Source organism: Cygnus atratus, chromosome 3, assembly GCF_013377495.2.
Source record: "Cygnus atratus isolate AKBS03 ecotype Queensland, Australia chromosome 3, CAtr_DNAZoo_HiC_assembly, whole genome shotgun sequence".
NCBI classification, from domain to species: Eukaryota; Metazoa; Chordata; class Aves; order Anseriformes; family Anatidae; genus Cygnus; species Cygnus atratus.
In genome coordinates, this window is record NC_066364.1 from 26818924 (window position 1) to 26834735 (window position 15812).

Sequence of the window (15812 nt, forward strand, 5' to 3'; positions counted from 1 at the left end):
CTTAACATAGTGGTTTATAGTGACAAGACCTCAAACGCAAATGGCTTCTGTAATAACACAATGTCTGCTGTAAAATACGTAACAGTACAAATGGTCGTTACACATCAGAAAGATTTTTCTGTACTCTGTACAAAGTTGAACAAGGCAAGAAGGATGCTTCAGACACTTTGCGGGCTTTTTCAAGAAAAAATAATAAAAAAATGTTAAACTGGCAGACAGACAATGAAATGTAAAAGTTTCCATGTTAAAAACAGTTGTCGAAATTCTTCACGCGTACCCTCTATCCTACATCCTGACGCTGTAAGATGGCCCCATTGCGTACAATCATAGGTCTCTGTTACCAAATCCTAAGTACCTTACTTCTTAAATTGTTAAGACAGGTGGGACTCGACTCTGTTTATACATACATACATACATACATACGTGATTAAATGCACTTGTTAAAAAATAAAGGCATCTATCCAAGAGAGAATACAGGAAACATGACAGTGAAGGACACAGTTTTGCTGCAACAGCAAAGGGGCCCGAGCGGCTTCTTGCCGCCACCAGGCGATGCTGTGACAGCTTGTCAAAGAAACAACGGTACTCAGTAGAAAGTCTAACACAGTAAACATCAAACGCAGAGTTCAGAGATCTACACTGCTTGTGCATAACTTGCCACCCACTTCTCTCCCTGCAGACAGCAGGACAAGAGGACATTTCAGTTTCCATACTCATTGACTTAGAAACAAAATAAGTCAGGCTTCCTATAGGAATTCACACAGTGAAAAGTCCTTCCTCCAAAAATATACAGGATCAGGCGAGTCGCTTTCACTCTCATACACTGTTTAAAAAACTATTAAAATTCTACATTTTCTTCAAGCAGCATATTTTGCATTTGTCACTGGCAGGTTTGTTGTAGAAATCCTAGAAAGTTAAAATTATATCATACCATACAAAAACATGTAAACAAAATGGATATTTTTAAAAGGCATGCATGCTCTTGAAGAGGATTAAAAAGTGTTTATTTTTGGTAAATTAGATATCTTGCTTAGCAGTTTTAAAAGCACCTTAGTGATTTAGGAGCCTAAACCCAAATACCTTTAATTTAGATTTGGGCTCCTAAATGTTTAAATCAGTTCTGTAAAATTATTTATGTACTTGATTTTTTTTGCCATGTCTCTGATCTTGCAGAATTAGATTTTCTGTAACTGTCAGCTAATTTTGAGTCGGTGACAACATTAAGGAATGCCTCATTAATGTAATTCAGTTATTAGCTGTGGTTTTTGGATCCTCCATAACCTAGTTTATAGTACCTACGAAAAATTTCTCCAAAGAAGATAAATATTTTGTGACGCCATTTTGCAAGTTCCTTTTTCATAGATAACACAGGACACAGCAATCAAACTTGGACAGGAATATGATTACGTTATGTGTTCCATCTGGATATCTATTAGTGTTAAAGACTTACTTGTTCGACCTGTTAAGACTGAGGAAAAACAAACTTACAAAAACATCTGTAGCACAGCATTAGGTAAAAGAGGAACGTTTTTGGCACCATCCATTTTTAAATCTAAGCTTTTAGGCCCAAGTATAGCAAGTTAAACATACACAGCAGCAGCTGGCAAAGCCTCATCAGAAACGTTAATGTTTTTAAAGGAAAACTGTTTCTGAAAATGCTATTTTATAATCATTAGCTGATCTCCAAGTAATGTATACACTGGAATTTAGCCTAAATATTCATACCAAATGTTTACATATATACCGTAACAACCATATATAGAACACAAGTATATTGCACCGACAGAACTGCCAGAATCCACGTTAGTACAGTCAGGCATAAAACGTCACATCTTCATTCTGCTCTTCATTTAATTTCATTAATGAAGAATTTCATTTCCGTTAGTGTCCTGGCTAATCAAGTCTAACATTTCCTTTGAAATTGAGTTGCGAGGTTGCTACTGTACCTTGGGCCATAAGGTTATGGTCTGTACCTATACTTGTAAGTATTATCCCTACATTAAATGTACTTCACAATTCAGCAAAACCTAGTTCAGAGCTCTGTAAATAATTCATTCAAAAAGATGCTTATTTTTTTAAAAGAGTGCACAGGGACAGACATGGTTCTGTGTTTTGCCACCAGGTGTCTCACTCTACATACCAAAACCCACTGCATCAGCAATTTTAGACAAACCCATCATCTATCAAGGATCCCATAGGCACAAGATTCGCTAAAGCACTGGTAAAATACCTCTAAAGCTGGCTTTTTATTCTGTATTCAACTGCGCAACTTCATCCAATTCACTGTTACTCTTTTTTCCTCCAGAAGTGGTCTAAGGTATGCTGCAGTTGCTGAAAGGACTTCTGCTCTTCTTGGTCCTCTGTTTATTTGGTTTAAGGTTGATGACATCTCCCCCGTTGAGAGTGCTAGAATTTTGGTTGGGGTGACTTCCAGCAGCTGTGTTAAAAACACCTACAGAATTTAAAGACAAGAAAATATTTATATTTCTTCACTTCCTGCAGTGTAATACATTAACACTTAAGATGCAACAGTTACTAACTCACAGTACTGGAAAAAAACCAACAACAACAACAACAACACCTTTTATCTACTTTGGGGACAATATTACAGCTAAATTTGATGCAGAGCCAGCTGGAATTACTAGGCAGGCAGTATTTAAAGCCAGTATACAACAGCTATGTAATTGAAGGGTAGCAGATTCACTCCTCCGAGTATGTGTACGCTACTAATTGCACAGTAACAAAATTATGGTTTGTTGAGTAATGCAGTAAAAGAAAAACACGAAAATTTTAAAGTTAGAAACTCTGCAGAGAGAAAAGTATGGAAGAAGAGTGAACACAACCCAAGTGCTTTAAGGAAAATTAAAAAAACAGACTCAGGATTGCTTTAAAGAAGGGCTCCAAAAGTTCAGTGTTCCCTCACAAAAGGCAAAGTTTACAAAGACTTTATTGCGTGCCAGATTCTTTCACAGTGAGTACATCTGCACTAAGATGAGTAACGCTAATACTAATTACATTAAAACCACCACCAAGCATCCCTTCTCAAGCCCTTACACAATGTTTTAAAGAATTTAATAAAAGGGCACTCGGCAAACATTAGCCAGAAACTTCAGTACATCAATTTGACAATCTTGTAACTTTAGATAGTCACCAAGTTATTTTACAGAAGGAAAGGACACATCCTACCATAGCAAGGTAAAAATTACACCCCGTTCACCAGCTATTAACTCCGTAAGGCAACAGATGGGACCAGAAGCTTTGATGGCACAAGATACTCTCTTCTGTTTTTATTATTATTATTGTTTATTACAGCATACGTACCAATCTTGTTACTGCTTGTATGTACTAGCTCTGGTTCTTCAGCTGTTTGTTGCTTGAGCCTTTGAAGGTATTTGTCAGCCAAATACTTGAAAACTGGAATGTTAAAAAGAGAAAAGGCACATCAGGGTATGCTTAAAGATAGTATTCAGATCAATAATAAAGCCTTCATATCCAGTTTTGGTTGGTGACAAAAGCACATTTGACATGATAGGTTTAACACAGTCTAGCAAGTGATTCTCCCTTGGCAGGCTGTGTACCTGACCAGAATCCAAATTATTCCCATGCCAACCAGATCTTACAGGCTGCAGTACTACGGTCTTGGTCTTGCATGGCAGACAAAAACATCTCAATACTCCTGTAAGAAAGCTGGCATATAAACATTGCCAAATGTTCCAATTCATGCAACTTGAAATTTGTAAAGTTGTGTAGGAATTATTATAACTATATTATTTTTTTTGCAAGAAGTTTTAGAATAATAACAGTCATATAAATCAAGGCTATTAATATAACTTGGAAAGAACACTTTTCTAATTAACTAATGCCACCCTCATTTGTATAAAGGTATAAAACGTCTATCTAAGACACTGAAAACCCTACAACTATAGGCAAATTTTCATTTGCAATTAATAACTCATTTAAAGATGATACAGAAAATTTTTACAGTTTTTATGGTACAAATTTTATGTTCCAAGGTGAAAGTTTGGGAAGTTGCTAATGGAGGAGAGGCAATTAGTTTACTTTTAAGTTTGCCTGATTAAACAAACAAAAGTTAGCAGAGACTATAATTCATGTTTATTCAAACTTAGCCCTGAAAAGACAGTGCCTGAATTGTATAATGATATTCATATTAAATATATGCATTAAAGGTGAACTTGGGAACTACTAAGGTATCACCAGCAGACAAAAGGCTGCAACAGATGTAATTGTTAAATGTACTTTATTTAACTAAACTACGAAATAATTTATACCAATTATTTCTTAACTATTAACAATTGTGAATTAAACTCTTCAACAATTTCTATATTGTAATAATTGAACTTCTACATCTACACTTTAAAAGCCCAGTGCTTACTGACAGTCAATAGGACGAAGAAGCCCCCAAAATGCTGGCACTTCTAAATCCTGAAGCTACACACCATTTGTGGGAAAGAAAGGAAAGATGTACACAAATAAAAAACAGGCATAGCACGCTGATACCAGGCAATAATAGCTATGTTTAAAGCGTGCTGCTAAGAAATATAAGAAGGCTTGCCAAGAGAATGCAAAAGCAATGGTATATACATATGATATACAGCCATGGTATATACACACGATATACAGCCATGGTATGTATATATGATACACAGCCATGGTATGTATACGATATACATCAGAGGGCAGGACGGACACCTACTGTGTTGTATCTCATACCTTCACTTACGTTTAGGTCTTCCTTCACCGATGCTCGGTAGAACCGTAGTTTTAGCTTTTTTGCCAGTGCTTCTGCCTCTTCACTGCACAGTAGAAAAAGACTTTTAAACACTAATTTCTATAATTTGTCAGCATTTATCAATTCTTACAGACAAAACGCTTTGCGGTAAGTTAAACATAGCAAGGCGGGCAGACAGTCAAAAACCACCAGATCCTTCATTTCTTTACAGTATCTCTACTATGGCAACAAAGTATTTCACATGCAGTTTCTTTATGAACAAAAAAAATTGCTTTTCAATATTTATTGACTTCATTAACTAAAATTTCCCAAGGTTTCTACGACAGGTGTCAGTGAAACCAAAAGGAAGGAGGTTGTAATTAATGGAGCTTCAGAATCAGAACAGTTACCACTGTAAAGTCAAAACAACCAAAAAACGTATTTCTTAACTCTATTTTAATAAAGCAGTAGATGATGCAATCAGATGAGTTCGAGAATTATTTTCTTTTTGGTGAAAGAGAATTTGTGCTAAATGTTAAGGAAAAGCTGAGAAAACATGAGAATTTCACCAAGAGAAATCATGTCATTAGAAAGATGAAATTACTGTGGCAGATGGAGTATTCAGAGAACAAACCTAAGTGACATACCATAAATAAAGGGGGAGTTCAAATGCAATTTTGCTTTTCCTTTGAAGAATACTCAGTATTCTTGGCAGAGGGAATACAAGCTGATTTATGCCATCAATGAGAGCAAACACAGAAAAAAGAAAGCCAGTGTAGGAAACAAGAAAAAGACAAAAACTCCAATCTCCCAGGAAGGTGGTAGAAATAAAGTAGTGGAGAATGATCAAACTAATCATGCATCACTTTCCGCACTGCGGTAAACAGGAGTTAACATTTGTTAAACTGATTTTATAGCAGGAATGAAAACAGGCATGTACACAAAGGCAGAATAAACTGACAGTAAAATCTATGAAGTAAAATATAATAAAGAAGGATCAGCAATGTGCAGATACAGGTTTCTATAGTTACAATGTTTTGATAAAAATGAGCAATAAAAACAAACTGAAGAAAAGGGAAGCAAAGAATATGAAGATACTTTTTCAAACAACCTGTTTACTATGTCCTAGCCACTCTAGCAAGCCTTTGGTAACTAAACTGGGCAATGCCCAGCAGTTTAACAGTAACTGTAAATTTGTATCAGGAGGGCAAATTTACAGTTTTACAATCTCTGATTAAAAAATAAATATCATGGCAGAACCAAACTCTTGATGCTATTCCTCCATTTTTTAGGCTGATACTTCAGAAGAAGGCATGAAGCTAACAGAGTTTTTAGCCTGGCAAACACATCTGCCCAAGCAGCTACGCTCCTGCAGTAATGCCAGAACCCTGTGCTTCTAGGGCATGTTTTGATGCAGAGCCTAAGTTTGATAACCTAGATATCAGAATTCTTCACCAAAACCTCCCATTTTTGTTTGTTTGCCTTTTTTTTTTTTTTTTAGCAAGTGTATAAAGGGGACATTAATTGTTCTTCAGAAACATTAAGATAAAACTCTTACTTCTTTATACAAGAGTCATCAAGAAGATCAATCTTATTCTGCACCAGAACTGTGGGAATGTCTCCAACTTCAGTCACCACTTTTTCCTTCCAGGTAGGGATTGCTTTGAAGGACTCTCTGTCAGTTGTAGAAAACACAAGAACACAAGCCTGGGCTCCTAAATATACAAAAAAACAATTACAAATGCATACAAATCAACCAACAAACCAATATAATAATAATAAAAAACAATAATATTGAATATATTTCAAGCGTGAGGGGTTTTTCCTGGTTTCTTCCATAAAAGCACACTTTTACCACCAGCTTGTGACAAACGAATGTTAGAAAATTCCCCAAATGAAAAGGAATAGATTGGCATATTATTTCAACCATTATACCAATTCTTCCTGATGGCTGAGTCTGGTACTTTTCAAATCATCTCCAGCAAGGTGTACATTAGCAAAGGAAGGAATAGGAAGGGCCGTGGAAAAGACTGGAAAAAGGGCAAGTGAAGTTTGCTTATTGCGCACTGCTTTTCAGACAGCTTAACTGGAAGCCAAAAGGCAACTGTGTTTCATGATTCAGTACCTGTAAGACATAATTCACATTATTCTTTAAAGTACAGTAATTGGGATTTTGAAAAGCAGAGAAATAACCACAACTTTTTCTAAAAATTTTAAGTAAATTGTTTAGTAGCTCTTTAGAGAAATTTCATGCTCATTTGGTCTCAGCACTTTGATATCCACACACACACAGAAAATGTTTTGTAATATTTTTGTCATGGCTTTATAACAGCCTTAGCAAGTAACAGTAAACCCATAATCATTAGTGAAAACCCATGGATTCAAAAAGTACTTCAATAGTTAAAATATTAGTGAGTAGTCTTTTGACTGTCCAGTAGCCCTTTGTTATCCTCCAAAACCTACTTGTCTTTGCACATAAACACATGAAGAAATGCTGTTACTTATATGCCTTAAATATATTCGTTATTTAATAGGATTTTGCCTGCTTGTAAAAGGATTAGATAGCTAATGTTTTGGAGAGTCTAGCGGTATCTTGTGGCACACATCCCAATCTACTTACATGTAGCATGAAAAAAATATTTCATCAGTGTGATTTTTCTTTTATCCATGAGTTTCATCAAGTATCCCTGTATTGTTTGCCCTTATACTTCTCTGACACAAAACCTTCAAGTACTTTTATTAAATTTCCTTTTATTTATCTTTTCAAAGCCAAGTTCAGTCTACCAAAGTTTTCCTACGCTCTTTAAGCATTCTTTCACCTGCCTTTAAGACTCCTCTGATATGGTTTTATACAGAGTAATAAGAACTGCCCTCAGAAATTAAGCTCTACCAATAAAGTAGTAGCAATGTAGCCTTTCATAATCCTCCCTATCTTATTACTTGTGTTCTAAAATTCTGTTTGTTTTCCCTAATGTCCACATCATGTTCTAACCTGATGTACTTAACATCCTATGAGGTATGTATAAATCTAATTATTCTTTCCAAGGCAGGTTACCTTGCATCTGTCAATGCTGAATTTAACCCATCATCTTGCCATCTAGCCTAATAAAGCCTCTCTTAAGTTCTTTGATCTGCTGGAGTGGGAACGTGTACAAGGCTCTCACCATCTGCAAACATCATCTCGCTCGGTTTTAAGACTAAGGAATCCATTGCGAAATTTCCACTCTAAGGAACTTTCACTTCATCTCTCTTTCCACCCATTCCTTCTGAATGCTAAAACAGAGATAAGTTGGCAACAGTAAGCATAGAGGGAAAAGTTCTAGCATGTTAGCAAGTCAAAAGAGGGTGGCTTACAACAGCAGGTTTATTTATTCAATTTAGATGCAATACTTCTGTAACACGGTGGACAGGGACAGTAAAAACAATGGTCAGCTTGGCAATACTGCTTTTAAAGGAATTATATAACAGTCTCTAATCAAAGTGAGATATTTTTGAGGGCCTTCCAGATTCTGGTATTTGAAGGTTCCTACCAGGAAGTTATTAAAACAAACAACAGTAAATGGAAGTGTCTTTCGTCATCAACAATGTCTATCAACAATGACAAATTATACACACTTATGTGACTGTGTACTTCCAAGCTTCTGCTGAAGGTTTTGATCACTGGCTTGTAAGAAATACCAGAGAACACAAAAGGAGTATTCTTCTCAAGCTCGATTCAAAACATCAAATACAATCTTTCTGAAAGGATGCTTCATTACAGTGCAAAAGTTAATGTGGCATCAGAGTGCGCTAAAAGATGCTGCCGGACAGGTATCTTACAAGGCAGATTATTTTCATCTTCTAAGAATACTGCTAAATACTCAATATTTTTGCTGATAGTATAGACAAGTTTAAGAAACCATAATATCCCTGGAGGAGTTCCCCCCCAAAAAAAAGACAAAACCCAGGATTTAGGCACATAAACACCTCTCTGTAGTGAATGACAGTATTTAAGAGAGTCAGTAACATCAGTACCTCACTCACCCAATCCTGATGGAGTCCTGCACTACCTCTGTCACACAACTGATTGTGTACAACAGGCACCAGCAGCAAAGGCACAGGGCAACACCAGACAGGAACACAACAACTAAAGCCAACAGGCTCTCTGTGAATGTTTGAAATGAGATTTCTTTTGTAAGATGTTTTGCAAAGTGACTCTAAGCTATTAAGGAAAAGGATACTGGATTTTTTTGGGTGTGATTGCTGCTTTGATAATCCCTATACTGTCCCGACTGACTACAGAATCACTGAATTGATATCCACACCTAGATTAATTCAGAAAAAAATTAACAGTAGTGCTGGCATCTCTAGTTGATTCAAGTAGAGCATGAGCTTGGCAGCTGAGTAGGTCTCAAAGACCCTCAGCAAGCTGTCCCATCCTCAGAGGCTGTGTAACTGTATTTTCTCCTTTCATAAGGACAAAATGCCTGTATAATAGAAATCAGGTAAAGAAATTCCTTGCCACGGGTCGACTCCCACAGGGCTTTATACCTCACACCTCTTCATTCTTCTGTTCTTGCCCTCAGCTTTTTCAGGCTATGACAAAACCACATTCACTACAAAATTGACGGTGGCCTGTTCGACCTTAAACTGAGATCAAAATCCGAGGTCAATGATATCATCATCCAGAAGTTCTTGTTAATGTTGATGGTCTACCTGCTGTGGATCCTCGCTACCTTGAGTACACTTCTAACTTGACAAACAGGACATCTAGCTACTGGGCTACAAAATGAGGAGCCCGGTAATTTGATGCATCAGCGACTGAACAACAGACTAATGAGCAGAAGGTGTCTTTTCCGTCAACAAACTAACTCAAGACAACAGTGGTAGTGTTTGGAGGGAGATGCAAGCACTAAGAAGCGATCAAACACTGCGTTGCAAGAGCTGTAACGTGAACAGAAGGCATGGGGCTGCTAATGACAGCCACTCGCGTATTTGCTTAGCTTACAAATGAAGTACCTAGCTGCGTAGAGAATGCATGACTTACAGGATAGAAAAGGAGATGCATGATACGATGTAAAAAAAAGAAACCAATACATATAAAGCTTCCTTCAATTATTTGAATTTAGGCTGCTGGACAGTTTGACTCATCGTGTTGTATGATGATGGGAACGCAGCTACCCTGGCTGCACATATTCACCTGTGCAGAGAAAAATACATGACAAGTCCACTGACAGCTCCAATTTTGTTTCTCTGCAAGGCTGAATGAATTTGGTCCCCGGACAAAGGCTCAGAAACAGACTCTGAAGCATTCATTGTGCCATCACGGATGAGCAACTGATCCCTGAAGAACTGACAACGCACAGTGTTCCAGGACAGCACGCAATCCCTGGTGTAATGACAGTGGTCAGCGTGACAGTGATCTGCAGGAGGTGCAGGACTGGAAGAAACAGCCCCTCCCTTGGAGGCATCTTTCCCTTATCAGCAATAATTCTCATTGAAATCCTTGCATTTATAAAGTAACCTTGACCTTTTGCTCTATATAAATGTGCTTGCAGACCTGATGCTAAACCAAAATTGCATTCCAGCCTCCTAAAATCTCCCTCATCCTTCAAAGTCTAGTGCAGAACAGTCACTGTGTCTAACAGCTCGTGCTGTTAGGAGAACGATCACGTTGTCCACACTGGGCATCCACAGGATGCTGCCGTTCTGCTCCACAGCAACCCCTTCAGTATAAAGATCCTGAGGGCAGAGCTCTAACTGTGCTACGCGGGGCATGAGTCATGAGCAAGATACCAAGATTCTCATGCTGATTATTTTTTAAACCACCAGGTTTGATGGTAAGCGAGGACAGTAAGTGTACTGCAAAGTTCTGGACGCTCTGTGCTTTGGCATAACAGTCCCAGTAATGAGGAGAAAAAGGCTTTGGCTTGAAACACCTAGGGACTGCAAGGCACACAAGAGAACTAAGGGCAGGAAGAGTAAAAGAGCTCAGAGATAATAAAGAGCTACCTTCTAAAATTCATGTGCTCAACTCGTTAGCTGTAAAATAACAGAATGATCTATTTCCACATGAGGGTAAAAAGAAATAGGAAAAGAAGTATCTTTTGCCAAAGAAATGGCAACCATCAATTACAAGGGACAACCAGAAATATTACTAAAAAAATACTAGTTATCAGAACTATCATGAAATATAAAAAGCTCAGAGAACTGAAACACCCTGAAACGTCAAGGCATAACTTAGTAATGAGATAATATTTCTAAGATTTTACATCATAGCAATATACTTTTCCCAGCCATCAGGTAATTTTGACAAGAAGTGAATGACATAATTTCTTAAGTCATTTGTATCTCTTGTTAAAAAAAAAAAAAGGAGGGGAAATATTCACAACCACTGTTAAATTATATGCAAAGAAAACATGCAATTTGTAACTGGCTAAATAGATAGGCTGCCTTTACATGGCTGAATAATATAGTTTCTATTCTATGAAGTAAATACACTTTCCTTATTACTCTATTATGTTAACGTGTTCAAAGCAGTCAGTACCAGCATGAGAATTACTGTGCTTAATAAACTATCTTTCCAGGATAACTGGTGGATTTTTTCTCCCTTGGATTAACTTGTAAGCGCCTCAGACAGGTTTTGGAACATTTACAAAGGCACTTCTTACAGAATTAAGGCAATACTTTTAGGGGGAAAACACAACTACAGAAAAGCTAGCAAATACAAATCAAAATGAAGAAACAAATTTCTGAACTCTGATTCTAGTTTTCCCAGACCTTTTCCTTATTTCTATTATTGGCAGTTGTTATGCAGTATCATGATCAGAGTTCCCACCTGAAACTTCAGAACTGCCTTAAAATATATTAACAGTGTATATTGGATTATAAATACATCACTGACATATAAAACAAATTAAGTTTGATTTTGAGTTAGACTGTTTGAACAGCTCCATAAGAGTTTCTGTGCAGATACTTGCCTTATGTTCTGTTTTTTCAAAGGGTGCTACTGAGCATAATGCATAAAGTGGCACTTAATTAAGACAAGGATCTTACATGAAGGGGAAAACATTCAAGAACTGAAAAAAATAAGCTAGACATGCTTTGCCCACACATGAAATAATTAAAATTCTTAATCGAGAGATAGAAAAATATCTTAAAGATGTGCAGACCAAAACCACCCAACCACCAAATAATAAACATGGTATTTTCACCTCTGTAGTAGGCCTTAGTTATGGCATCAAATTCTTCTTGACCTGCAGTGTCCCATAACATTAGCCTGACGTCTTCATCGTTAACTCTGAAATAAACGACACCGTTCTGCGATTAATACAGAACAACCAACGTAGAAACATTTCCATCTCTACAATATAAGAGTAATTCAATTCAAATTTAACTTGATGTAAATATCATGGAACTTAGTATTGATAATGGTTCACCCCCGTACCATACTACGGCAATAGAGCCTCAATTACATTAGTGCTCCTTCTTGACAACCTGTATTTTATTTTCCTTTTCCTTTCCTCTTCTCCCTCTATATTTCTCTCCATGAAGAGAAATAACAAGAAATCAAAACAAAACTTAGGTGGCTGAATAATGGTCTTTTTGTCTTTTTAATCAGCTTACAGAATGTATAGATTTTTCTTTATTATTACCATCGTATTTTCCATTTTATCAAACATTATTGGGTATTACCTGCTTATATTACATAAAGACTAAGTCTATAGTGTATTTAACTATTTTTCCCAGTTATTTAATCTATATTAGCTCCTTAACTTGTGCAATTGTTTAATCACAAGCACTTTTACTTTAAACAAGAAATCACAAAATATCAGCAGGTGGTAGAATACATAGGAAACTTGTTAAGAAAACTCAGAATGTCAGAGGTTCCAACTTTTATTTTGCTTTTGATTTATAATTCTAAATCTTGATTAGAAATTAGAGTGATATAATTTTAGCCCTCAGTGCAAAAGAGAAAACAGCTCCCTTTACTTAGATTCAGAGACTGCAAGCCTTGTGTTTCAAGTCTTTGCATATCTTTAGATTTCGACAGAACAAAGAAACAGAAGGAAAGGTAAAAATGGATAGCACGACATCTGTTTAATACATACTGGATTTGTCTTTCCAGGAAATCTACACCAATAGTTTTCTTGTAGTCTTTTGTAAAAATCCCCTTGCAATATCGCTGAATCATACTGGACTTCCCAACAGCTCCGTTTCCTACTACTACCACCTTGATGGCCACCTCCATATCTTCTTCCAGCATCTCTGCAGCTCAGGTGACTCTCTAGCTTATTCACGACCAATTCTGTAAATAAAGTAAATACCTATGTTCATAAAAGCACTGTGAACAGAAAGCAAGAAGAAAGACGATTTCACGTTAGGATTCACAAAGACTGTACCACTTACTTCCAGCTCTTCCACAGACTGCTTAGGTGACCTCGGGCAAATTATTTCATCAGTCAGCACTTCAATTTGCCACTTACTAATTGGACACAAACAAAACTGTTCATAACATTGTCCTTTCACTGTATGAACGTATGGTATGTCAGTTGTATGCCTGATGCTCTACCTTTGATGTGCAAAATGCCCAAGTGACCAGTCCAACGCGTACCATGGGTCTGAGGCACACAAGGTTCACTTCAGCCCCTGCTCCTGTACCTGCCTCAGGTGCCGTCACCTCACAGCAGCAGTGATGCTGCCTAACCCAGTGACCACATCCCTTGCTCCACTTCTTGAGAATTTGTCTAAATTTGTCTGAAGAAGTGGACAAAGAATCATCATCAAATAAGTCTGTGCGCTATTATGACTAATTTAGGTTTTGGCACGTGAATCAGAACATGAAAGGTATTAAGTATCACTGGGTAATTCAGAAGATGTTGCATTTTTCAAGAGTCTTTTTTAAAAAATTAAGAAACTGGATAACCCAACTGCCTTAAAACGTTATTTTTAACGTTTAAACCGTTAGATAGCTTCCGTATAAATGTTTAATGAGCAAGTTAAGCTAGGAAAGCCTGCACCCCAGGAGCGAGGTGTGTGAGCGGTGCCTGCCAGGGCTCGGCAGGGGCAGCAGCTGCCCTGCTCTCCCTGCGGCCGTACCCAGGCGAGGCTTTTACCCCAAAAATCCGGGGTGGAAAAAAAACCAAAACCACCCGCAACCCACTCTCAGCCGCAGGTTTTTCCCTCAGGCTTTCCGGGCTGCTCGGCGCCCGGCCCCGCGGGGCTGCCCGCCAGGAGCTCGCCTCACGGCGTCGCCGCCTCGGGGCGCGGAGACAGCCCCGGGGCTGGCGGGCAGGGCTCGGGGCCCCGCCGAGGAGGGACGAGGGGGGCGGGGGAGCCTCTCCCGGCCGCCCCCCGGCCCCTTTCCCCGCTGCCCCCCCGGGTCCCTTCTTCCCCGCCGCCTCCCGCCTCGGGTCGCCCCCGGCTCCCGCTCCCCTCTCACCGACCCCCCGCGGGCGGCGCTCCCTCGGAGGGCACGGCGGCGGCTCCGCCTCAGAGACAGCGAGGGAGGGAGGGAAGGAAGGAGGGATGGAGTAGGGAGGGAAGGATGGAAGGAGGGAGGAAGCCGCTCGTTGGGGCCGGCCCAACCCGGACGCACATCCCCGCTCCCCCGCCCGGAAACGCCGTCAGGGCCGCGGGGGCCGCTCAGGGAGGTGTCCGCCCGCTGCTGCCGCCGCCTCCGCTCTCCCGGCGCCCGGCAGGGGCTGGAGACCCTTCGCCGGGGTGTGGGGTCGGGGCTGGAGGTCCTTCACCCGGCTTTGGGGTCGGGGCTGCAGCCCCGTCGCTTGGGTTTGGGGTCGGGGCACGGCCCCGCTGGCCGCCCGCCGCCGAGGCTGGGGTGCGACCGGCAGGGTGGGGAGCCAGGGGGGCCCTGAGGAGAAGGCTGAGGGGGACCCGCGGGGCTCCCCAGTTTCCGTCCCCTCTCTGCTTCGCCTCTGTGCACAAGATGTCCTTGGACGTCATCGGCCTCCCTCAGGCTATCACAGTTTTGGGTAGTCCTCATGGGAGGCAGCTGGTGCTCCTGTGAGTGGTGCGCTGGGTATCACCCAGAATTTTGGCCAAATGTGTGAGACCTAGGGACTGGGGAATGGCTTGGGGTGGAGGGGACCTTAAAGACCACCTAATTGCACCTCGTTGCCATGGGCAGGGACACCTCCCACCAGACCAGGTTGCTCAAAGTCCCATCCAGCCTGGCTTTGAACACTTCCAGGGATGGGACATCCACAGCTTCTCTGGGCAACCTGTGCCAGTGCCTCACTGCCCTCTGAGTGAAGAATTTCTGCCTAACACCTTGTTTATATTTTGGTAGTGGCCGTTTCTTTAATATTTGGTATATTCACCAAGCCTAGTGCCTGTAATTCAGACATGAATTGAGCTTAGTTGGAAATATAGTGGGGAAACATGCTACTAAGCATAAGATAAACTCATTTTGTAACTGACTGTATGTTGAATTCTTGTTTTCAAAACATTATATAAATAAATACAATATGCTTTAGCAGAATTATTTACCTGATAGTCTTAAGATCTGAAAATGTTCCATTTTTTCAGCTAGACTACTGATGTTCCCTGACCTAAAATCCTTTTTCATTGTACTGCAAAGCCCATCGTGTTGACTGTAGAGGCCGCTCTCAATGCCCAGTCAGCACCTCCAGTTTTCAAGTATTTCCAAATAACACTCAGGTATTACCAGTTTAAAAGTTCCTTGCACAACTGAGGTCTCTTTATCCCTTCCCGAGGCTACATCTTCATTCTAGAGTGAGTTGATGTTGCGTATGCTTGAGTACATACCTTTTGGGTTAGCACATTTTGCAGCTGCACTTCAGAACAGCTAAGTTGTATGCCTTGTATTTTTTTGTGAAATTTATGCTTTTGTTTTGTTCATGCAGGTCCAGGCTGCTAGTCTCAGAGTCTTGTCTGATGCCAGAGCTTTTGTGTGCCAAAAGGCCTTGAATCAGAGAACCCTCCTGTTAACTCTTAGAGAAATCTGTTGCATGCCTAATACTAAAGTGATATGTGGTACACAGCTATGCCACATTAAGTTAAGACAGCTTCCTACCTTCTACCTTGTATTCCCCTTTACAGACCTCCGAAAGGTCATGTTGCC

The 15812-nt window shown here is 39.7% G+C and overlaps 1 protein-coding gene across 5 annotated transcripts; it reads right to left on the minus strand.

Moving 5' to 3' along the window:
• Positions 1-1335: 1335 nt before the first annotated feature.
• RAB23 (RAB23, member RAS oncogene family) lies at positions 1336-14303 on the minus strand. Of its 5 annotated transcripts, XM_035543041.2 has the most exons (9): positions 14151-14300; positions 13281-13465; positions 13118-13193; positions 12820-13016; positions 11923-12008; positions 6288-6444; positions 4732-4814; positions 3322-3414; positions 1336-2452 (listed from the first exon to the last, which is right to left on the minus strand). In XM_035543041.2, exons 4-9 carry the CDS (start codon positions 12972-12974, stop codon positions 2313-2315), a joined length of 714 nt encoding a protein of 237 aa, XP_035398934.1. In that variant the 5' UTR covers positions 12975-13016; positions 13118-13193; positions 13281-13465; positions 14151-14300; the 3' UTR covers positions 1336-2312. The 5 variants fall into 5 exon arrangements, with proteins under 5 accessions (XP_035398934.1, XP_035398935.1, XP_035398933.1 ...); XM_035543042.2 differs by lacking the exon at positions 13281-13465 and having other exon boundaries at positions 14155-14296; XM_035543040.2 differs by lacking the exon at positions 13281-13465 and having other exon boundaries at positions 14151-14287.
• Between the last annotated feature and the right edge of the window lie 1509 nt (positions 14304-15812).